The 25859-nt window shown below is 47.0% G+C and overlaps 1 protein-coding gene across 6 annotated transcripts in view; it reads left to right on the top strand.

The window, feature by feature from the left end:
• Nucleotides 1–25859, top strand: part of NMRK1 (nicotinamide riboside kinase 1) — a 102978-nt gene that overhangs the window by 26406 nt on the left and 50713 nt on the right. For all 6 annotated transcript variants that reach the window (XR_003858652.1, XR_003858651.1, XM_029616108.1 and 3 more), the window contains 3 exons: nucleotides 11244–11292; nucleotides 18789–18963; nucleotides 19049–19120. Coding sequence is in view for 4 of the 6 variants with exons in the window: in XM_029616108.1 (XP_029471968.1) it covers nucleotides 11244–11292; nucleotides 18789–18963; nucleotides 19049–19120 (296 nt within the window). In the remaining 2 variants the exon portion in view is untranslated. The remainder of the gene's footprint in view (nucleotides 1–11243; nucleotides 11293–18788; nucleotides 18964–19048; nucleotides 19121–25859) is intronic.

Below are 25859 nucleotides of genomic sequence, written 5' to 3'. Positions count from 1 at the left end.
TTACGACAAGAGGGAAAGAACCTCATTTTGCGCATGAAAGAGCCATATGAGACTCCCGAGCCATAGGTTGGCCACTCCTGTTCTAGAGCTTTCAGCATGCTGTACTGAGCATGTGCAGGTGTAGCCACCTCCCTGTCTCTCAGTTCTTCTTTTTACGCAGAGCTGTATGGTTGCGGATTCAACTTGACTGTCCTCACAGCTAGGGCTGTGACAGTTCTGGAGCTGCAAGCAACTGGTTTTTTTTTCAGAGAGAGCCTTGGAATTTTTATTTTTCTATATCAGTAGTTTAGGTTTAATTTATTTTTCTCTCACTTCCTAGCACTTCTCTGTTGGCTGCATGCAGGCATAGTACACTATGTGGCCAACAAAGGTTTTCTCCTTAATACATAATGCTGCACCTGCAGCATATTCCTGTGTCCTCTCCTTAACTTATCTGGGTTTTTTTTGCCTTTATCAGGTGTCCATATGTGGTCCAAGTAGGCCTCTGGCCTGGGGCCATGCCTGAGTTCCTACCAAGGCAGGAGTTCCAGTAAATTCTGTCTGACCGCTGGGCATTGATGGAGGCTCAGACCATGGAGGAATTCAGGACCAGATGTTACCATGGGGAGGAGAGCTCATCCTTCCCACACTCCAGGGAACTAGTCTCCTTGGCTGGTGCCCTAGATGTGGCCTCCTCTCCTGCATGTCAGATCGATCTGGTAATGCATCTCCTTCTTAGAGAGGGTGAGCATGAGTCTGGGCGATCAGCTTTTCTGATGCACCAACAATGCTACGCCCAGAACTGGTTGCTCATGCACATGCGTACCAGAGCACCGATGGCCTCAGAAGTACGTCGGGTGAAGGGAGCATCACAGTTGCCATTGAATGCCAGGCCACCATCGAGGGCTATGGCCACCATCGAGCGCCATGGATCCCCTTGAGTGCCGTGGACGCTGTCAATCGTCAAGGATGCCCTCAATGCTGCCATAGATGCCATTGAGTGCCATGGAGACCTTGATGCTGTTGGGTGCCAATCTGTGTCCTGGATCAAGGGCCATAGACACCATTGTGCACTGGTGGTGCTGTTGATGCCATCAAGCATCATGGAAGCCATTGTGCGCCAGGAGCACCATTGTTGCTGTCAAGCATCATGGGAGGGCATTGTGCATCGTGAGCGCCTTCGGGGCCAGCAAGTGCCATGAGTGCTATCAAACACCATGTTCTCCACCAATGCCTTCGATGCTGTCAAGCAGCATAGCATGGGGGCTATCGAGCACCGAGGCATATTGGCTGTCAAGCACCATTGGGCATCGCGAGTTCCATCAATGCCAGCGAGCGCTACAGGCACTATCAATGTACCATTTGCACCACTGAAGCCATCAAATGCCATCGAGCAACCATCACCACCATGGATACCATCGAGCAACACGGGAGCACTCAAGCTCCGTGGGTGCCATCAATGGATGCTATCGAGCATCATGGGCACCAATGATACCTTTGGGTCAAATACCGTGGGAGCCATCCACCGCTGTTAGAGGGGCAAATGAGCACTGTCAGCACTGCCCAGAGGGAGGTCATTGAACACTGAAGGCGCCATCGAAGGACAGGACATCACCACTGATATGAGTGCCAGGGGCGCCATCATCACCTTTGATACCCTGGAACACCATGAATGCCCTTACGTGCCATGTGCCATCAAGTCCCATGGATGCCATATGCAAATTCTCTCTTAGCGTGTCATATTAACTTTTTTCATTTAACTTGCCAATGCTTATGATTTTTCCTATTTTCTTTAGATGGATCTTTCTTCCAGTTTTTGAAGGAAGTTCTTTTGGTTAAAGTAACCTCTCTCACCTTGCCTTTTAACCATGCTGGCTGTTGTGTTCCGCGCCCGTGGCCTTCCACGGGCACGGCCCCCTACCTCGTTCCCCGACTGGACTCTTGACCGCGGTGGGGCCGACTGCCCTGCGCCGGGCCCGGCACCCCCGCGCAGCGCCACAGGTCCCCGGGCTGGCCGCCAGGACCAGAGCCGTCCCTGCTCCTCCCTCGCAGCCGCCACTGCTCTCCTCCGCGGCCCGGATCCAAGATGGCCGCCGCCATCCTTAGGCGCGAGGCCGCGCCTCTTCGCTAGATTTAAAGGGACCTCGTCCCTTTAATTGGCCACAGCTGATTCCTATCCACAGGGTCAGAGGAAGTATAAAAGGAGATTTCCTCCGACCATTCCTTGACTTGGCAACATCTTCGATCGCTGTCTAGTCTGCTTGCTTCAGTGAGTTCCTTGAGCCTGGCTTCTGGTTCCTGCTTCATCTTGGTGTTCCTGGTTCCTGACTTCGGATTGGCTTACGGTGATTCTCTGGTTCCTGACCTTGGATTGGCTTACGGTGATTCTCTGGTTCCTGACCTTGGATTGGCTTACGGTGACTCTCTGGTTCCTGACTTTGGATTGGCAAGTGGTGATTCTCTGGCGTATGACTTCGGACTGGTGAGCGATGACCCTCTGGCACCCGACCTAGGACTTCTTCAAGACTACCATCTCCAAGGGCCCACCTAAGTCCCAGCGGCCCGGGTCCCTACAGGCTCCTCCCGGGGGGACCGCGGGCTTCCAGGGTGAAGCTGCAGTCAGCCCTTGCACCGTACATTTGCTGTTTGACCTCTCAAAGGTCCACCTAAGTCCCAGCGGCCCGGGTCCCTACGGGCTCCTCCCGGGGGGACCGCAGGCTTCCAGGGGTGAAGACACATCTCCGTTCCTCGACGTCACGACCGTCTGCCTCCACCGTCACGCCTGTCTACAGTATCGAGGGCCCACCGGTCACATCTTCAGTTTCTGCCTCGCCACCCGACGGGAGAACCTTTGGGTCTTCCCCCAAGGTATTCCATCCTCCCATCGGCCCAAGGGTCCACAAGCCTGAGCATAACACTGGCAGTTGTTTGGCCTTCCTGCCACCTTTCTTAATTCATAGAAAAGACCTCCACAATGGTTAAAGATATTTGAATACAAGATTCTACAAACCAGTTGTTGCAATCATAGGTCAAAAACCTCTTATGTTTTATATGTGAAAGTAAAAATCTTTTAGTGTCTTCTGTGATTTATCATCAAAATTTCAAAATTATTTCTTGACGGGTCAAATTTATACATTGAACCTTAATTATCATGTGTAATGCTATTATTGCTTAAATGAACTTTCTTCCCATCCGAAACTGTAAAATTTTTTCCATACTTATTTGTGTATTGCCCAGTATTCCTTCAATGTCTTTAAATTTAACAGCATGTTTGAAGCATATCTACGTAATTGTACCACTGACGCTGACCAACGTTTTGCTAACGCTTCATCAGGGCGTATCCTATAAGTTGGAGAAAAATTGCAAAAATTGAGCACTCACAATTATAAACTGCAAACTTTTATTCTTTTACTCTAAGTTACTCACAATTGCTTTCTGGACTTCACGTTTCTGTGTATTGGGCTCAAAATACTAAAATGGCCGTGCCTCCTTTTAAAGCTTTCTGGATTCTAAGAGTCACCAATGATTACTCACGTTTTAACGGCACCAATACTTTTCAAAAATGTCATCGTTCACGTTCTTGTACTACCAGTGCTCTTCAGAAAATGTCATCACATGATGGCAGCACCTCACCTCTAATTTGAATGCAAATGATTAATTTAAAGTGGCACAAGTACAGCTAAACTACTCCATTCAATCTTACTATTGGTAGCACAAGAACGTGAACGATGACATTTTTTGAAAAGTATTGGTACTCATGTTTTAACGGTAATCATTGGTGATACTTAGAATCCAGAAAGCTTTAAAAGGAGGCATGGCCATTTTAGTATTTTGAGCCCAATACACAGAAACGTGAAGTCCAGAAAGCAATTATGAGTAACTTAGAGTAAAAGAATAAAAGTTTGCAGTTTATAATTGTGAGTGCTCAATTTTTGCAATTTTTCTCCAACTTATAGGATACTTATAGGATGAAGCGATAGCAAAACATTGGTCAGCGTCAGTGGTATAATTATGGAGATGATTGATGTGTTTAAAACAGATAAGTGTGGAAAATGTTTTACAGTTTCAGATGGGAAGCAAGTTCATTTGGGCAACAATAGCATTATACATGATAATTAAGGTTCAATGTATAAGTTTGATCCGTCAACAAATAATTTTGAAATTTTGCTGATAAATCACAGAAGGGGCACTAAAAGATTTTTACTTTTTCACATATAAAAAATAAGAGATTTTTGACCAATGATTGCAACAACTGGTTTGTAGAATCTTGTATTCACATATCTTTAACCAGTGCTGAGGTCTTTTCCTCTTTATAAAAAATGTCTCTAAAGAAAACAAAAAATGTTTTGTGTAAGATTAAAAATTAGTTTAATAAGAACATAAGATATGCCATACTGGGTCAGACCAAGGGTCCATCAAGCCCAATATCCTGTTTCCAACAGTGGCCAATCCAAATCACAAGTACGTAGCAAATACTCAAACATTAGACAGATCAAGAGGGACTCAGGATCATCTCCCAATCTGCCACTGGGGTCCACACCCTCCTGGGGCACTGCTCGATCTGCTGCTGGGGTCCTCTTCCTCCTGGGGGACCATTTCACCTCTGGATCTGGCACTGTCCTTTGGTTTTTCCCTGGCTTGTGTTTACAGCTCCACTAGGCTCATGGCTAGTTATTTGCTGTTACCCAGCCAGGATGGGGGTACCTTCTCTCAGACAAAAGGCCTAGACCATGGAAAAAGATTATGTATACACCTTTCCATCCTGCCTGGCTTTTTTTTCTATTGTCTGAGACCTGGGTACCCAAGGGTCTGACTCCCCTTGTTAGTCAGGGTGAGAATCTGTTTACTTCCAAGGACTGTTTTTCAGTAGATTTCTCTCATAAATCCCTTTCTCATTCAGAATTCTCCAGTGTAGGACTTTTGCAATCATAGTTCTGTAATTCAGAATTTTGTTATTCTTTGATTTGAAGTGATATGTCACGGCATGTTACCAACAGAATTCCAGGGGGTGGTGACATGCAAATCCCCTACCTGAGTCTGACTCATCTATTCAATGGTCATTTAAGCACCTTTACAGTAAGGGGTTTGGCAGCCTTTTCAATCTCATTCTGGGTTTCCTGGGCTTGTGGATCATGTTACATAGCTGCATTGTCCTCTTTTCTTTCTCTGCTGCAATTTATTTAATTGGTAGCATGCTCTTTATCCTCTCTCCCTTGAGAGGGGGAGTCTCATAATATTTCTCAATTTCTTCATTTGTCTCCCATCAGTGTTATCATTTTATTTTCATTTTATTTTTCTTCTTGCATAGTCTCTGTGTTTCATACAGCCTCTTGTAGCAATGTCTCCAAATGAGTTAGTTTTCACATTCTGTGACAGGAAAGAGCCTCTAGGGTTTGTTGGATAGTCTCAGACTCTCACATTTACTTCTAGTGCTGGTCTTAAATGTGCATTGAGCCAAAAAGAGCTTCTTTTTGGAGTTCATAGACTATAATCAGAACCCCCGGCCTCCTGCAGCAGATTTCTCAATTCTGTGGCAATTATATGGTGAATTTGCATAATTTTGCATATATTTGCCATTTAAATGACATTGTTACTTTATAAAAATAAAGTTGTTTTCTGATATTTCTGACAAGCTAATTCATTTGATTCTTTATTAGATGAAAAAAGGTTCTTTGTGATTGGGGGTGGGGAGGAAGGACAGTAAGGGATCTAGGAATGAGAAGAGAGGAGATCTCAGAGAAAAAGGGAATCTCAGAGGAAAGAAAGTCAGAATCATAGTCAGGATGGGTGGAAGGATAAGAGATGTAGGATAGAGAGTCAGGGGGAAAGAATGGAGTATTCAGGGAGGATAAGGAAAGGGAATGAGAGGAGAAAGGAGGGAAGTGAATAGGAGATGGATCAGGAAAGGGGAGGAGAAAGTAGGATCAAGTATGAGGAGGAGAGAAGAAAGGAATAGTGATAAGGGTGGAAGAGAAAAGGACAGAGGACTTTGATGAAGAACAGGAGATAAGAGGAGCACTGGGGATGGGGTGGAGGAGTAGGGAAGATTAGGATAGGATGGAGAAGGAAGGAAGCCATAATTACCCCTCCCCATAATACAACATCCCCTATCTTCCCCTCCAAAGTCTATTTGTTACCCTCAAACCCCAATATCTCCTCCAATTCTCTCACTCATCTCCTACACTCCCTCTAGTCTCCTCACTTGCACTCGATGACCCCCTCACCCACTCCAATCTCCTCACTCCACTTGCATCCACAGTAATCCCCTCATTCATACAATGAAAATATATCTGCACTTAACCTGGCATGCCACCTGCAGTTCGTCAGTATTTCTCTGTCACCAGCAGATGGAGGTGCAAATCCTGCAGTCTGAGGAGAAATTAAAAAAAAAAAAAAGGGGGGGGGGGCTGGGCTTAAAAATATTCTTAATGTTAGCATTGCTACTTAGCCCTCCTTAAAGGTCAGTAGGTCCTGGTGTAGCCATCCTTTCAGGTGGAGGAGCGGACAAGCAGGAGGGGTTGGAAACCCCTCCACCTGCCCAGATCCTTGACCCGCTGAGGGGGGAGATAACTGGCTGGTGGGGCAAGATTCCTCTCCTCTCTCCTACAGGTGGACAGCCAGAGCCTGTAGATGCAACTATAAAGGTTTGATGGAAAAAAAAATGCCTCACTGTTTTTGTTTTTTCTTGTTGTGCTGATCTGGTGCTTCGGCTGGGTTTTGCGGTGTTCCGCGGGGACGTCAGGCTCACTTGATGTCTGCTTTTGGTGGTGCGGGCAACTTGGTGTGGTGTTAGTTTTTTGGGGTTTTTTTTGGGGTTTTTTGTGTTTGGTTTTTTTTATACAAATGAACTGATTTTACCAACATGCCACGTGGTAGGCAGTGTACGGCGTGTGGCTCTCTGTTGCTAGCACTTACTCCCGCTGCATCTCCACAGGAGAAGGCAGCTCAGGGAGCCTCTGACAGGCAGCGATCTTCCGCAGGTGGTGCAGGGAGAGCCGAGCAGCCCGAAAGTGCCTTCCCAATTTCAGCGGGAACAGCAGCTATTTTGTCTTCTTTTGCTGCCGTGACTGGCAGGACCTGCAAAGACGCTGTCCTAGCCCCACCACTGTTGCCGGCAGATCAAAGGCCCTCAGAGTGCCGGAGTCCCGGGGTACTCTGCTGGGGAAGAAGGAGGAAGACCTCCTGGAGCAGGATCCAGATGAAACAGGGGAGTTTCCCCTGATTTTGTTTTGCTTATGCATAAGGCTTATTTGGAAAAATACTGGCTGGACGTCACCCTCCCAAGCCACTAGACCTGCAGGAACCAGTTATGGCCAAGAGGCAGTGTTCAGCTCGAGCTGGTGGGGCAACTAGAGTTCTGAGAGTGCTGGCATGTAAGTTGCCTGCGGGGAATGCAGATAATAGCTCGGAGACCTCAGAGGCTGATGATTCCCTGGCAGTTGATCCGTCTGGGGTACATCCTCATTTGGACAGCACAGACCCTGATGACACTCGGGATCAAACACCCTTGGTGGAGGGAGATGATCCAAAAGTGGTCCTCCTTTTTTACCGGGAGGAATTGCAGCCCTTAATACCATGTTTTCTAAATGAACTGGGTATTAAAGAGCCCCAGGCTGATTCGGACCACAAGGGAGTGGATCCGGTCATGCGGGGGGGCCTGAGGGGGCCAGCAAAGGCGTTCCCTTTACACAAGTCAGTGAAGGAGTTAGTGCTTCGGGAGTGGGAGACTCCAGATGCAGGTTTGAAGGTTGGCAGAGCCATGGAGAAGCTGTATCCATTGCCTAAAGACATCTTTTGCGGATGCTGAAGCTGGATGCTTCAGTTTTGGCAATGATGAAGAAGACAACAATTCCGGTGGTAGGATTGGTGGTGTTTAAGGATATGCAGGATAGGAATTTGGGGGTGTGCCTCAAGAAGATTTTTGAGGTGTCTGCATTGGGCGTTTGCGCTGCCATGTGTAGCCGTTTTATGCTCCAGCCTGGGTTGTGCTGGGTACAGCAATTGCAGTCCAATAAGATGTTATCACTGGAGGATGCAAAGCAGGCCAAGAGACTGGAAGCCTTGGTGGTCTATGGGGCAGATGCTTTGTATGCTATCATATGCACTTCCTCTCATTCTGTGATGTCCGCGGTCTCCACTAGAAGGCTTCTGTGGTTAAGGAACTGGTCTGTGGATGTCCAACAATAGATCTCTTTGCGTCACATCTGAATCACAAAGTGGACAAGTTTTCTTCTCTACACAGACAGAAGAATCAGCCAACCAAGGACGCCTTCGCTAACCCTTGGAACTAAGGCCTACTATACGCATATCCTCCAATATCGCTCATAACCAAAACTCTAGTGAAGCTACAACAGAACAAGGGGTCCATGATACTCATAGCCCCCTACTGGCCTCATCAAGTATGGTTTCCCACACTTCTAGATCTCTGTCAGGGATCCCATTTGCCTGGTAATAGCTCCCACTCTTATAACTCAGGATCAGGGTCGGTTACGCCATCCCAACCTCCAATCCCTATCCCTGACAGCATGGATGTTGAAAGCTTAATCTTACAACCACTCAATCTTTCAACTCATATCTCCCAAGTGCTTATAGCTTCACTTAAACCTTCCACTCGAAAGAATTACGCTTCCAAATGGAAAAGATTCACCTTCTGGTGCAAGCAAAACAACATTGATCCCTTCACTTGCACCATTACCTCGCTACTGGGCTACTTATACCATCTTTCAGACTCTGGTCTTCAGACTTCATCTGTAAGAGTCCATTTAAGTGCAATCTCAGCTTACCATAACAAGGTGGGAGATGCACCAATATCCATACAACCTCTTGTCAGCAGGTTTATGAGAGGCTTAACTCAACTCAAACCACCAATTCGACCTCCAGTCGCAGAATGGGACTTGAATCTGGTATTAACAAGACTTATGCGTTCTCCTTTCGAACCCATAGACTCCTGTGATCTTAAATTTCTCACATGGAAGACTATCTTCCTCATAGCCATTACATCGGCTAGAAGAGTTAGTGAACTACAAGCACTGGTCACGTACGCACCCTACACAAAGTTCCTACATGACAGAGTGGTTCTCCGTACGCATCCAAAATTCCTTTCCAAAGTAGTTACGGAATTCCACTTGAACCAATCCATAGTTTTACCCACATTCTTTCCAAGGCCTCACTCTCATCAAGGAGAATCAGCCTTACATACCTTGGACTGTAAACGTGCGCTATCCTTTTACTTAAACCGCACTGAAACACACAGAAAATCAAATCAGCTTTTTGTTTCTTATAATCCAAACAAACCGGGTAAAGCAGTGGGTAAACATACTCTATCCAATTGGCTAGCAGATTGCATACAGTTTTGCTATGAAAAAGCAGGCCTTCCTCTCCAAGGAAGAGTAAAGGCACACTCCGTAAGAGCAATGTCAACCTCAGTAGCACACTTCCGTTCAGTGCCAATCCTTGACAATATATAAAGCAGCAACATGGACTTCTCTTCACACTTTTGCAGCTCATTACTGCTTGGATAAGCAAGAAAGACAAGATTCGGCCTATGGACAATCTGTCTTAAAGAACTTGTTTCCAGTATAATCCCAACTCCTTCTACAACCAATCTACTGTGATCTTCGGCTGACTCATTTCCACAACAACAGTTGACAGGGCTAATTTGGAATCTTTTAACTCAGGTGGTTCTTTATTTATAAACACATGGACAACATAAAAACATAAGATATACCATACTGGGTCAGACCAAGGGTCCATCAAGCCCAGCATCCTGTTTCCAACAGTGTCCAATCTAAGTCACAAGTACCTGGCAAGTACCCAAACATTAAATAGATCTCAAGCTACTATTCCTTATTGATTAATAGCAGTTTATGGATTTTACCTCTAGGAACTTATCCAAACTTTTTTTAAACCCATTTACACTAACTGCTGTAACCACATCCTCTAGCAGTGTATTCCAGAGCTTAACGATGCGCTGAGTAAAATAATTTTCTTTGATTTGTTTTAGATGAGCTACTTGCTAACTTCATGGCGTGGCCCCTAGTTCTTCTATTATCTGAGAGATTAAATAACTGATTTATATTAACGTGTTCAAGTCCTTTCATGATTTTGTGGAACTCTATCATATCCCCCCTCAATCGTCTCTTCTCCAAATAGAACAGCCCTAATTTCTTGAGCCGTTCCATACTCCTAGTCATTTTGGTTGCCCTTCTCTGCACTTTCTCTATGCAACTATATCTTTTTTTGAACTGTGGTGACCAGAATTGCACATAGTACTCAAGGTGCGGTCTCACCATGGAGTGATACAGAGACATAACATTTTCGGTTTTATTCACCACTCCCTAATAATTCAGAATAATTGCAGATTAGTTACAATTCAAGCAACTCTCTGATTGGTTTTTAGGCTTTAACTGTCACTCACTGATTCTGTTTTTCCTTTTCAGTGAATCTGAAAGCAGAGGAAAATGCAATTATTTTAGCAAACATTTTTTATTCTAGCAATGCATATATTTCTTCGTCTAGTGTGCATTACTATCAAATGATACTGTACATAGGCATAACAATGTCTAACATCAGTTAATTTGGATGTCTTTGTTAACAAACAGAAGTACAGTGAAACTTGACAATTATGATTTCTGTCCCCATACATTTCCAGTAGGGCTGAAAAGCCATATTGGATTCTGTCTGAGCTTGTCATTGATTTGCCCATGTTGTTACTGACTAGTTACCAATTGACTCTGATTTTCAGGACAGGCTGACTCGATCCTAGTTTTAACACTATTCCATGTAAAGATTATTGTTCTGATTTCCTAAGAAAAAGCAAAATGACAAGACCATGCTTTCAGTAGATGGTAGAAACAGGAATGGAAAAAAACAAGACTGTTTGTCATCAGATTCTGTTTCTGACCAGAAATAGCTTGGATTAAGGTTGACTCCTGCTGCTGCTTCTCACCCTTGCCTTGATTCAGTTTAAAAAAAAAACTCGACCCAAACTGCTTTCCACATCTGACTGCAGTGCTTGAGGGACAGTGGCTGGTTATCTCTGGGTGCAATCACTTAGTCATGCAGTGCAAATAAGCACCACATTTCCCTTAACCTAAAACCAGTTAGTTTGGAGAAACTGCTGCATCAAAAAGAAACTTGCAAAAAATGATTATGCTTCTCCTCTGTGGTCTTCAGTTTATCTAAAGATATGTGACTTTTACTAATGTTTGGAAGAACCTTGTACTGATAGTCACCAGTATTCATCTTTTTTTTCCTCCCCATAGCCAGAATCTGAGGTAGAAGTTGATGAGAATGGATTTAAACAGTATGATGGTAAGCTTTTATGCCTCTGAAAACAACAGTCTAATAATGTCCTTTACGGTTTAAACATTTTAGTAACCAAACAAAAGGAAAAACCAAGTTGGTAACCATAGCAGTGATTATAGTATTGGTAGCCCCCCTAAAGCACCATTCAGTAAAATAATTAAAATGAAGGAACTGATAAAGAAGGATATTTTTGCATGAAACATGTTTTGTGGGGTTTGTTGTGGGTTTTGGGTTGTGTTTTTTGTTTTGTTTTTTTTAATAATTTGGTGTTTGGTTTTTCTGTTATGTCTCTTTAACCATCACTGAAATCTGTCCAAGTGAAATTCAGCTGGTCAGAAAATCTTTGTACATGTTGGGAAAATCCCTTGACTTATCCTGTGTAGAGTGCATGGCTGTATCTTGACAGAGCTGCTACAATTATGAATGCTAATTTCAGTGTAACTGTCTGTGCTTGGCACACAGTGCTGGTTGTTTGAGAAGGAGGGAAGGCATTATGAAAGCCATCACGTTAGCACTGGCTAGTTCAACCACATTTAGCTAGGGCAGCTTCTTGGTATGAGGGCAGTAATGCTGAATATTCTAACCACTTTTAGACATAAGTGCCTGGATATAGACCTCTCATTTAGAGGAGATATGGACATATAAATAAAGAAGGGAAACTGGCTTGGTGGTAAACGCTGTGCACTGCTATGTGGAAGGTCCCCAGTCCAATCCTTGAGTTGGGCCTTCCATGCCCCAAGTAGTCTGAGAGACCAGGAATGCTGCGAAGGCATTTCCTAGCGTGTAGCAGATGGATTCAGGACCAATGGGTATAGGGTGCTCCTGATAGCAGTTGGAGACTGAGTCAGATTTCAGTCTGACAAGGCCCTCCCCAGCCAGTCAGGAATCTGGATTTACCGATAGTACCCCGGACCTCTCTACCCCCAGCATGACCCTCCCCCATCGGGGTCCCTGGGGAACGCAGCGGCCTTTAATCTAGACCCAGGATCCTTCTCCTGGGTAGAATTCTTTAAGGGTCTACTCACCTTTGTCCACATGCAACTGCCACCGATGGCACAGACACCCGCCACCAGAGGACCCTTGCCTCCCAGGGCCCTCCAGGCTTTCCAGTGACGTGCTCCCCCCAGCCAAAAGCCTCACCATAGGGGACACGGACACCTTGGATGAGGATAAAGATTCCCTGGAGGAAGGGGAAATACCTCCAGGAATGGAACCTTACTGAACCATGAGGTGGTTCTTCTCCAAGGACGAGATACCAGACCTCGTGGCTCGCAGCTTGAAGGAGCTCGCCATTCCAGGCACAAGTGCCACAGAGGAACGAAAGACGAACCCTCTCCTAGAAGGGCTCAGTCAGGCCTCTCGCATTTCCCCTTGCTGCAAGCCATACAACAGCTGATCAACTTGAAATGGGATGCCCCGGAGGCCAGTTTAAAAGGGGGCAGGCCCTGGAAGCCCTATATCCACTGGAACCCTCAGCCAAAGATCTACTAGTGTTCCCCAAAGTTGTCGCCATGCTCTGCACGGTCACAGAGCGCACTACCATTCCAGTTGAGGGAGGAGCGGCACTCAAGGATGCCCAAGACAGACGTCTGGAATCCATCCTTAAACAGTCATTCGACGTATCAGCTATGTCACTACAGATTGCTGCCTGCTGTTTCATGGTAACACGCGCCTGCTTATCCATGACCAGGAACGCCGCCACGCCTGTCGAAGCACTAGAACCAGCGGTATCCTTCCTTATGGATATGACCTCTGACCTGGTACGCACCTCAGCCAGGGGCGTCTCATCCATAGTGGCAGCCAAAAGGCAACTCTGGCTCCGAAGTTGGTCAGCCAACGCGACTTCCAAGACTAAACTCACGAGAATACCCTTTAAAGGAGCCCTCCTCTTCGGAAGCGAACTGGAGAAGTTAGTCAACAAATGGGACAAATCCCCAGTACCTCGGCTACCGGAGGACAAGAACAAAAGAAGCCAACGCCCCTCTCCCTGATTACCTAGGGGCAGAGGATCATAGCGCTTCAGACGCTACAAGAGTATATACCAAGCCCCTCGCCCCGCAGGCAGGGGCCAGTCCTTTCGGAACAAAAACAAGAAGGGAGCCGGCTCTGGCACAGGCACCAGCCGCACCCCACAATGAGAATCAGCCAACCCATCCACAGGAAGAAGCCATAGGGGGCAAGCTTGCCCTATTCTACCAAAGATGGGTCGAGATAACAGTGGACAAGTGGGTCCTAACCATCATTCAAGAGGGATACTATCTGGACTTCCACAGCATCCCTCTGGACAAGTTTGTGAAATCTCCTTGCCACGCACTCTCCAAGAGGACAGCAGTGGAAACCACACTGGCCAGATTACTCGCCCTAAAGGCCATAACGCCGATGCCCACGCAACAACAAAATACTGGGCACTATTCCATCTATTTTATCGTCTCCAAGAAAGAGGGAACGTTCCGGCCCATACTGGACCTCAAGTTGGTCAACCGCTACCTGAGGGTACCACACTTCTGCATGGAAACCCTGCACTCTGTCATAAGGGCGAAACAGCCGGTAGAATTCCTTACATCCCTGGACCCGCCAGAAGCATACCTGCACATCCCAGTCCATCACGAGCATCAGCGCTTCCTATGCTTCACGATCCTGGACCACCACTACCAGTTCCGGGCACTACCCTTCAGGCTAGCCACAGTCCCCCCCCGCACGTTCACCAAAATCATGGTGGCAGTGGCGGCGACACTGAGGAAAGAAGGAATCCTCATACATCCATATCTGGATAATTGGCTGATCAGGGCAAAATATCCAGATGAAAGACATCAGGCGACCGCCAGAGTCGAGATCTACTGGAGAGCCTCGGGTGGGTCATCAACACAAACAAGAGCTGTCTGCAGCCCTCCCAATCTCTAGAATACCTGGGAGACCGTTTGACACCAAACACGACAAGGTCGTTCTTCCCCCTACAAGGAGAAGGAAACTGATGAACCAATTGCGAAACCTGCTAGGAGGACCCCGCCCCAAAGTATGGGACTACCTCCAAGTCCTCTGCCTCATGACATCAACCCTGGAAGTAGTCCCATGGGCAAGAGCCCACGTGCGCCCGCTACAGCACTCCCTACTGTCACAATGGAACCCGATGACCCAGGACTACTCTGTTTGCCTCCAGCTCCCAGAGGAAGTGTGGAACCAGCTCCAATGGTGGCTGCAGGAAGACCATCTAAGCAAGGGAGTAAGGCTATTTCTACAAGCCTGGGTCTTGCTCACCATGGATGCGAGCCTTCGAGGGTGGGGAGCCCACTGCCAGGAACTGACGGCCCAGGGACAATGGAACAAGGAAGAGTTGGGTTGGAACATCAACTGACTGGAAGCCCGGGTGGTCAGACTAGCCTGCCTACGGTTCCATCACAGACTCCAGGGCAAATCTGTCAGTCATGTCGGACAACACCACAACAGTTGCCTACATCAACCACCAGGAAGGAACCAGAAGCCAACAGGTTTCCCTGGAAATAGATTCCCTAATGGCGTGGGCGGAAGAAAACCTACAAGGGATCTCAGCCGCTCACATCATGGGAAAAGACATCGCTGCGGACTACCTCAGCAGAGAGAGTCTAGACCCAGGGGAATGGATGCTGTTGTCCACAGCCTTCCAGTTGATAGTAAAACGCTGGGGAACTCCAGCCATGGATCTCCTGGCAACCCGGTCCAACGCCCGAGTCCCTAACTTCTTCAGTCGCAGATGATAACCACAATCCCAAGGGATCAATGCCCTCATCCAGACCTGGCCACAGGAAGGATCTGCTATACGCCTTTCCCCCATGACCCCTACTGGGCGGGATCATCCACAAAATAGAACACCATAGGGGGGGATAGTACTTCTGGTGGCCCCGGACTGGCCAAGAAGGCCATGGTACGCAGGCGTTGGAAGACTCTTGATGGGGAGCCCTCTTCCCCTGCCCCCACACAGGGACCTGCTCCAGCAAGGCCCGATCCTCCACGAAGACCCAACTCTATTCTCTCTTACGGTCTGGCCATTGAGAGGACACGCCTGAAGAAGAGCGGATACTCGAGGGTGGTGATTGATACCTTGCTCTGAACAAGCAAGTTCTCCACATCGCTAACCTACATATGAAAATGGAGAATATTCGAAGCCTGGTGCGAAGACCACGACATCCTTCAGCGGACAGCCAAAATTCCCATGATTCTGGAATTCCTGCAGGATGGCTTACAGAAGGGGTTGTCCCTCAACTCCATTAAGGTTCAGGTGGCCGCGTTGGTATGCTTTGGAACCAAAGTGGAAGGCATGAGCCTAACATCTCATCCGAACGCCTATCGCTTCCTGAGAGGGGTCAAGCAGATCCATCCACCCTTAAAGTGGCCGGTACCCTATGGAACCTCAATCTAGTACTAGACTTCCTAGCGGAAGCCTCTTTCAGACCTATCCACGGTCTGTCTCTATGACTACTAACCTTGAAGACTGCATTTCTAGTGGCAATATGTTCGGCCAGTCGCATCTCTGAACTTCAAGCACTATCCTGTCGAGAACCCTTTCTCAGATTCACACCGGGATCCATACAGCTATGCACTGTCCCCTCCTTCCTTCCAAAGGTGGTTTCTCACTTCCATCTAAACCAAACCATCTCACTGCCATCTCCAGATGAGCACAAGGGCTTGGAAGAATCTCACCGTCTTCGCCACCTTAACGTCGGCAGACTCCTAGCCGATACCTGGAAAGGTCGGAATCCGTACGAAAGACGGACCACCTATTCGTCCTTCACAGTAGGAAGAAACAAGGAGAAGCGGACTCGCGGGCAACCATAGCCTGCTGGATCAAAGACTTAATCGAGGCAGCCTACCTAGAGGCAGGCAAGCCTCCACCGCTACAAGTCAAGGCCCATTCCACTAGAGCCAAGGCAGTGTCCTGGGCGGAAATCAAGATGCTGTCACCCACTGAGATCTGTCGGGTGGCGACATGGTCCTCCATTCACAGCTTCGCCAGGTTCTACCGCCTGGATGTTCAAGCTCGGGAGGACACAGCATTCGCAAGGGCAGTACTAAGTGGGCCACGGGCAGCCTCCTACCCGGTTCGGGAGTAGCTTTTGTACATCCCATTGGTCCTGAATCCATCTGCTACACGCTAGGAAATGGAGAAATTACTTACCTGATAATTTCATAGTGTAGAAAGATGGATTCAGTATCCTGCCCACGGCAGCCGCTATGCACGAAAACCTCGGGTGTCAATTCCCAAGAGCAAGACAAACACAGGTAAGCCACACTTCTCTTCAGCTAGGACACCCATAGTTACCGGGTGTCTGCGTTTCTCGGTTGAGGGCACTGGCGGTCTCCAACTATAATCCACATCAACCAGGTCAAGTTGATCATATTTCTCAAGTTATTCAAGTTAAATAAAGTTAACCAAGTTAATCAAATTATCCAGACATACATATATCCACAATTGCTTTTCAAGGAGAATACTGAAGAGCAGAGCTTCCTGCACAGATATATGTACTGGTGCTGACGTCAGATTGAAATCTGACTCCATCTCCAACTGCTATCAGGAGCACACTATACCCATTGGTCCTGAATCCATCTGTCTACGCTAAGGAAAACAAAATTATCAGGTAAGTAATTTCTCCAGTGTTCACAGCCCCCCATGGAGAGGGGAGGGAGTTGTGCTAATCACTCATGGGTGATACCTAGTGACCGGATTAAAGGTCCATGCTTGCAGGGTTGCAAGAGCAAGCCCGGTGCATGGACTTTGGCTAAGAACCATCAAGTGCAATGATTAGATTAGGGATGGTTAGGGCCAAGTTTGAGGGTGATATAAAATTAGGGGGAAAAATCCTGGATAGTTGTGAATGAAGGCTCAGGGTCCTGGATCCCAGCCCTGATTCCCATTGATCTGGCAGGTCAAAAGAGCAGAAGGAAACTGCTAGTTCCCAAAAAATAAACAAACAAGGGAAAGAGAAGCCAAACATGTTCACACTAGCACAATGAAAAAGTGAGCATTTCTCAAAGATACATTTTTCTAAAGTTTTTTGTAACTTGTAAAATTGCCCTCTAAGGGTCCTAATTAGAGGGCAGTTTTCAAGGACCACTGATGCGTGTAAATCAGCTGTCTGAGAACTGTGCACTCTGTGTATAGGTAAATGTACCTGCATTGAGCAGAGACATTACTGGGGAGGGGTCAAAGAATGCAACAATGTGTGTAGTTTTGTAATTTCAAAACTACGTGCATGGTTTTGCTGGGAAAAAGATCTGCAGAAAACACAGGTGCAAACCTCCAGGGAGTACTTTCACTATGTAAATCTGAAAAAAGGAAAGCATGTGCGGGCTTTGCCTTTGAGAGCTGGTACAAAGCCTGCAGGCTAGAATGCTTACAGACTTTGCAGGTACCAGCGGTGTTCTGAAAAATGCCCCATGTCGGTTGGACTCTTGTTAAGTGCATAACAATTCTAATCACTTGCATCCATGAACTGACATACTAATTGGGGATCATAAATGCAAGAAAACATATTTTGTTAAGGATTTCCTGTGAATCAGTGTTTCCCAATTCTATCCTGGAGTCACACCAAATCAGTCGGATTTTCAGGATAGCCACTTAATATGCAAATCTCTCTCATTCATATTCATTGTAGCTATTCTGAAAACGCGACTGATTAGGTGTGCCTCCAGGACAGAGTTGAGAACCACTGAAGCAGCCGAACGCATTTCTTTGTGTTTTGTTGAATTTGAAATGTTAACTATAGAACTTTGATAAAAACTCCTCTCTTTATGACAGAATTTCATTTTGGAAGTATAAATATTAATGTTGAATTTAAATTCAGAGAAGACTGGATATTTATCAGAATATTACCATAATTGAACACTGTTAGCTGTTTACTGCAGTAAGCTGTGATTTTTAGAACTGCATCTGTTTTAAGACAGTCCCTTTATGTTTTGAATGTGCTACCATAACAGTGGAGACCTAGTTTCTCATATCACTGCGAGAAACCAGATCCTGCGGTGGTATTTAGTGTGGTGTCATTCCAGGAATTGCATGGGAAGCTGGTTCTTACTATTTTAAAAGTAATCTATTTAGGAATGAATTTTAAAACAGGTGCTGTCTTCTCCCCTCTCCCAGGCCTCTCCCACCTGCTGGCACATGGAAAGGATCATTGACAGGCAAGGGGCAATTTTGAGGAGGCTCGATGAGCAGGGAGAGAGAAACCTGCTATTTTCTTGCCCAACCCCACCTCTCTCCTCCAACAGCCAGTCTCGTTTGCTGATTTTTGTTTTGGTCTGTGCCATTTTAACATTTGTACAAAATAAGTCAAATTCCATCTTTTTTTTTCCATGAGTTTGGAATTTTCATGGCTCATTATGACCCTTAATTCGAAGGTCATTAAGAAATGTATATGTGTGTGACTGGACAGACAGGCAGGAAAAATGCGATATCGATAAGTGAAATGGGGAAAATCTTAGAATGCCTTTTTCTGAAATGACTCTTTGGTTGGTTGCTTTGTGTTTTTAAGTGCTTGATGCCCTCGATATGGAAGCAATGATGAGACGAGTATATTCTTGGTTGAAAAACCCCAAGGGATTTCAGAGATCAAATGAGGACTATGCAGCAATCCCACACAATGATCAGGAAGGAGAAGAGGATGTTTACTTTTTAATTGTTGAAGGCTTTCTTCTCTATAACTATAAGTAAGCAACTTTTTACAAAACTCTGAACATTTTAGAAGTTAGTAATACAAGGAATGGAGAAATAAAATTAAATGTGATTTTTTAGGCCTCTGGCTGACATGTTCAACAGAAGATATTTTCTTACGGTTCCATATGAAGAATGCAAAAGGCGAAGGAGGTAACAACTTCTTATTGTAATTATTTTTATTATTATGGCCATCTATGAAGAAAGAGATGAGGGAAACACTCCTATCTCTGTAGATTATGTAAGCCATGCAGTTACAAAACCATTGTGGTCTACAAACTGGATTGGACTATACATATTTTTAATGAAAGATAAGTGAACAGCCCCTCACCAGAAAAGTTGTAGGGACATTCCTGCTTTAAAAGGTTTTAACAAGTGGACAATAGATGATGAATCCTAATATTAAAGGAGTTACCCCCATGCTTTTATCTTGTAGATAAGATCTAAAATAGTATATATAAATAAATAAGATCTAAAATAGTATCTTACTAGATAAACGAAGCTTGACTGACGTGCCGCAAATGCGCAGTAGAGACCAGCTCTACCGCGCATGTGCGGGCGAGCACGTCTGTCTGAGCCAGCGTCAGAAAGAAAAAAAATGGCGGCGTCCAGTGGCGGCAGCGGACGGCGGCGGTAGCGAGCGGCGGCGACGGCGGTAGCGGGCGGCGGCAGCAGCGGCCAGTAGCGAGGGAGGGAGAAGGGAGAGAGAGGGAGGGACGGACTGAGTGGGAGGGAGGGACGGAGAGAGAGAGTGGGAGGGACTGAGTGGGAGGGAGGGACTGAGTGAGAGGGAGGGAGTGGGACTGAGTGAGAGGGAGAGGGGGGGACTGAGTGAGAGGGAGAGGGGGGACTGAGTGAGAGGGGGGACTGAGTGAGAGGGGGGACTGAGTGAGAGGGAGAGGGACTGAGGGAGGGAGTGGGACTGGGAGAGAGGAAGGGAGTGGGACTGAGGGAGAGTGAGTGGGACTGAGTGAGTGAGAGGGAGGGACTGAGTGGGAGGGAGGGACTGAGTGGGAGGGAGGGATTGAGTGAGGGGGAGGGACTGGGGGGGAGGGAGGGGGACTGAGTGAGAGGGAGTGAGTGGGACGGAGGGAGTGGGACGGAGGGAGTGGGACTGAGTGAGAGTGAGTGAGAGTGAGTGGGAGTGAGTGGGAGGGAGGGAGAGAGGGGGGAGGGAGTGAGTGAGACTGAGTGAGAGGGAGGGACTGAGTGAGAGGAGAGGGAGGGTGGGGAGGAGTGGGTGAGGGAGGGAGGGAGGTAGGGGGTGGTGAAGAGTGAGGGGAGAGAGAATGAGGGGGAGGTGAGAGACAGAGGGATGTAGCCAGTTTTAACAGGCTTAACGGCTTGTATATAAATAAATTAAATACAAAAGTTTACCTGTGTCTGAAAATGGAGCAGAGCTTCAGAGGTGTTAAGTTTTCTTTTAGGGAAAAGTATAGAGCTGTGTCTTGCTTACAGTGGCTGTTGCACTTGTTAAAAAAAAAAAAAAAAAAACTAAACTAAACAAAACAGGAGAACAGTGCTGGTCTCAGTTTAAACTGAGACATGTTTGGATGGATTGTTTGTTTTTTTCAGCAGGGTGGCGTCTGCATTAGTGCAGACAACAGAGATTTTCTTTTTTGGTTTGTTTACGTTTGTCACTGCCTCAGGCCTGATGAGAGTGGGGCAGGGAGCATAGTCAAGCCCAGAGCAGGCTGCCAGGACAGAAAATAGGAGGAGTGAAGAGAGAGAGATTGTGGGCAGTTCAGGGGGGCTGCTGCTGCTGACAGCCTTCGGGATGGCTCAGGAGCGGAGGAAAGTTGACAGAGACCGGCACAGGAGGGATCGGCTGAGCAGGGTCACTGTCTCTGCCCATGGCCTTTCCCTTCTGTGTGAGAAGCATCAGAGCTGACAGGAAAGACCAGCTTCTGGAGTCAGGAGGGTCAGAGAGCTCTTAGGTGAGTGGGGGTTTTTTTATGAAGGGAGGAATTCTGTCCAGCTTAGGTGGGCTGAAGTTCTGATGAAGGCCGAAGAAAAGACACTTTATCCCAGGACAAGCAGGATGCTAGTCCTCACATATGGGTGACGTCATCCACGGAGCCCTTAAGCGGGAAAAACTTCTGGCAAGTTTCTAGAAGTTTTAAACTGGCTGCCTGAGGCTACTGAGCATGCCCGGCATGCCATGATATTTCCTGCCACAGGGGTCTCACTCCAGTCTTCTTTTTTCCGCGCTGCTAGCTGGATCGCGGTTTCCAGGAGCCTGTGAGTTACCTCACAACAATCTAAAAAAATTTTCATACTTCTTCCCTTTACGGGTCTTACTCGGTTTGTCACCGGCGGGTGACAAACATCCTACTTTCTTCACGAAGAAGGAATCCGAAATCATCGACGGATGTCGACGGAGAAAACTTCCGGATTCAAAAAATGTCCGGCCTGCAACTGGACTATGTCCATCACCGACCCGCACGTCGAGTGCGTCCGCTGTTTGGGAGGAGACCACGACATCGCCTCTTGTGCCCAGTGTCAAGAAATGACGGCGAAAGGTAGAAAACTTCGCCATGAAAAAATGGCTCAAATTTTTCAAATCAGAGCACCGACATCGCCATCGACCTCGACTAGATCTTCCCCGATAGGCGTATCGAAGAAGATACTTCTAAAGAAAAGAGTCCAACAAGGTTCGGGAGATGCTTCCTCGCCAACACAGTCTGTGGCATCGTCCAAATCCGTTTCTGAGATTCGTACCAAACATAAACACCGGAGACATCATTCGATTCCTCCTTTGCCACCGCCGGAAGAACCGGTGTCTAAACAGCGGAAGTTGTCATCGACCTCGGTAATCCCTTCAGAGGAATCGACACCGTCGACGTCCGTGACGGACTTAACAGCTTTGATTAAGAAGCTTGTCGCCGATGCCATGAAAGAAGCCATCCCGGCGACATCTCCGACACCGGCCCTGGTAGGACCGATGCCGACCTACGGGTCGATGCCGACTCCTCAGTCGATGCCGGCCATCGGGCCGATGCCGATGACTCCATCGATGCCGACTACCGAGTCGATGCCTTCCTCGATATCGATGCCGGTACCATCGTCCATATCGATGCCAGTACCGATGCCAACGTCATCGTCCATACCGATGCCAATCTCTGTGCCGATGACTGCTGCAGCTTCTGCGCTAACAGCTCTATCAATGCCGATGGACGTGCCCAGCTGCTCTTCAACGATGCCTGCTGCTCGATCGATGTCAGCAGCCTCATCGTCGATGCAAATCGCACAGCCTTCGATGGAATCGACTAATTTACAATCTTCGATGTCCACAATTGCTACCAGACCAATCTCCTCATTGATTCCCATTTCCATGTTCTCCTTTCTCACTACATCACTTTCTATGGCTGCACAACCAGCTCCACATTATACCTTAGCTCCTTCCGGAGCTTCAGGCCGGGGAAAAAAGGCAGCAGGAAAATCTAAGCATCCACAGCAGATTCCAGAGATTCCCTCTGAGAAAAGACTACATGCTATCCTTACCAAAAGATATCATGATCTTTTATCTTCCTTGCCTTCACACCCTGCGGAGGAAAGTGATACCAGTGATGGTGTACCGGACATCCAGGATCCTTTACCAGGACCCTCTGGAGTTTCTCCATCTAAAAGGCCAAGCCATCCTTCATATCCTCAACCAGCGGATACATGGTCTGATACACAATCGGAGTATTCTTCAGAGGAGTTTTTATCAGAAGGTACTCCGCCACAGACCAAGAAGCAATCCCCTCCTGAGGATTTGTCTTTTGCTTCTTTCGTTCAAGAAATGTCGGAATCCATCCCTTTTCAACTTCAGGCAGAGAAGGATGACAGACAGCAAACACTGGAGATTCTACAATTTGTAGATCCCCCAAAACATAACCTAGCTATTCCAGTACATGAGGTACTACTCCAACTTCAACAACGGATTTGGGAGCACCCATGTACAACACCGGGAGTTAATCGTAGAATTGACTCTACGTATTTAGTCCAAGCAGCCCCAGGCTTTGAGAAGCCACAACTACCACACAGTTCATTAGTTGTGGAATCTGCGCAAAAGAAATCAAGAAGGTCCAGAACTCACGCTTCTATCCCTCCTGGGAAAGATAACAGATTCCTAGACCTTATGGGGCGTAAGATTTACCAGGGAGCGATGCTAAATTCAAAAATTGCTGCGTACCAGCTGTATATGACGCAGCATCAAAGAAACCTGTGGAAGCAGATTGAGGAATTTCTACCCTCTCTACCTCAACAGCAGCAGGAGGCAGCACAACAGATTGTGCAGAAAGGTCTGGATGCGGGCAAGCATGAGGTGCGAGCGGCGTATGATGCGTTTGAGACTTCTTCCAGAACGGCAGCTTCAGGCATCAGTGCTCGAAGATGGGCCTGGTTGAAGGCGTCGGACCTACGTCCAGAAGTCCAGGATAAACTAGTGGACTTGCCTTGCCTGGGCGACAACTTGTTCGGAACAAAAGTACAAGATGCCATAACGCAGCTTAGAGAGCACTCTGAAACATTAAAGCAGCTCTCTACGTTGTCCCATGATACTCCTACTCACCCTGCCCGCAGGCCGCCACGGCGAGACACCAGATGGCCTTTCTTTAGGCCGAGAAGGTATTACCCCCAGACCTCAAGACCACGCTCTACAAGGCCTCCACAGCGCCCTCAGCAGAGACAGCAGAGAGCTGCAAGGCCACAGCCTCCGCCCCAAACTGCTTCCACCTCTGGCTTTTGAAAGCAGTCCCGGAGAACAGAGCCAACCAAACCCCTTTCCAGATTTACCAGTAGGGGGAAGGATTTCCCACTTTTACAACAATTGGGAAAATATCACCACAGATCAATGGGTCTTATCCATAGTTCATCAGGGTTACCACCTAGACTTCACAGCTCCCCCGCAGGAGTTTCCACCACAAAACTCCTATCTCGAACACATCCCTCAATTACAAATGGAATTATCTACTCTTCTGAAAGCAAGAGCTGTGGAACACGTACCACACTCACAGAAGGGAAGAGGATTCTATTCCCGGTATTTCCTCATTCCAAAGAAAACCGGAGGACTTCGTCCCATTCTAGATCTCAGAAATCTCAACAAATTTCTAAGAAAAGAAAAATTCAGAATGGTATCCTTAGGCACCATTCTTCCTCTCATACAAAAGGGGGATTGGCTTTGTTCTCTGGATCTCCAAGACGCTTATACTCACATACCTATTTTCCCACCTCATCGCAAGTACCTAAGATTCAAGGTGGGACACCAGCATTTTCAATACAGAGTCCTACCATTTGGCCTAGCCTCAGCTCCCAGAGTATTCACAAAATGCCTAGCAGTAATAGCAGGACATTTGCACAAACAAGGTGTTCATGTCTTCCCTTATCTAGACGATTGGCTAATAAAAAGTCAATCGCAACAAGGGGCGCTTACTTCTCTACATTACACAATACAGGTACTGCACAAACTGGGATTTCTCATCAATTATCAAAAATCCCACCTGCAACCATCTCATCTACTCCAATACATAGGAGCAGAATTAGACACAAACCTTGCACAAGCTTTTCTTCCAGAAGACCGTGCACAAACACTGTCCCAGTTGGCGTACTCCATGTCCACACAACCGCAAGTGACAGCTCATCAGTTTCTAATCTTACTAGGCCACATGGCATCAACGGTTCATGTCACTCCGATGGCACGACTTGCCATGCGACTTACCCAATGGACTCTTCGGTCGCAATGGATCCAAGCCATTCAACCACTTCATTCTCCCATCCAAGTAACCCACCAACTTCGCTCATCGCTACACTGGTGGACAATCAAGGACAATTTACGCAAGGGCCTGCCTTTCCAAAAGCCGATCCCTCAGATAACATTAACTACAGATGCATCCACCTTGGGATGGGGAGCTCATGTAAACTCTCTTCAAACTCAAGGAACTTGGACAAAACTCGAAGCCACATATCAAATCAATTTTCTGGAACTTCGAGCTATACGTTATGCGCTCCATGCGTTCGAGGACTGTCTTTCACACAAGACTGTGTTAATCCAAACAGACAATACGGTTGCCATGTGGTACATCAACAAACAGGGAGGTACGGGCTCGTATCTCCTTTGTCAAGAAGCTGCGCAAATTTGGGACTGGGCCTTGAATCACTCAATATTGCTACAGGCCACTTATCTAGCAGGAATTCAAAATGTGCTAGCAGACCGACTCAGTCGTCAGTTCCAACCACACGAGTGGTCTCTGAATCCCTCGATAGCGACCAAAATATTCCAACGTTGGGGACAGCCAACAACAGACCTCTTTGCGTCGCGCCTGAACCACAAGGTGACCAACTTCTGTTCTCTGCACAAACAGAAGCACCAACCAGCCAAGGACGCCTTTGCTCGCCCTTGGAACTCAGGCCTACTATATGCATATCCTCCAATACCGCTTATCACCAAGACACTGGTGAAGCTACAACAGGACAAGGGGTCCATGATACTCATAGCCCCATATTGGCCTCGACAGGTATGGTTTCCCACACTGCTAGACCTTTCAGTCAGGGATCCAATACGTCTGGGAGTAGCTCCCAATCTCATTACTCAGGATCAGGGTCGGTTGCGCCATCCCAACCTTCAGTCCCTATCCCTGACAGCATGGATGTTGAAAGCTTAATCTTACAACCACTCAATCTTTCAACAAATGTTTCCCAAGTGCTTATAGCTTCCCGCAAACCTTCCACAAGGAAAAATTACTCTTTCAAATGGAAACGGTTCACGTTCTGGTGCAAGCAAAATCATACGGATCCTTTTACTTGCCCCACATCTACTCTTCTAGATTATTTGTACCATCTTTCAAACTCTGGTCTTCAGACATCGTCAATCAGGGTACATTTGAGTGCAATCTCCGCTTATCATAACAAG

Source organism: Rhinatrema bivittatum, chromosome 1 (assembly GCF_901001135.1).
Source record: "Rhinatrema bivittatum chromosome 1, aRhiBiv1.1, whole genome shotgun sequence".
In the NCBI taxonomy this organism is placed as follows: Eukaryota; Metazoa; Chordata; class Amphibia; order Gymnophiona; family Rhinatrematidae; genus Rhinatrema; species Rhinatrema bivittatum.
Note: the sequence above shows the minus strand (reverse complement) of the source record. Positions and strands in the feature narration are given on the sequence as shown.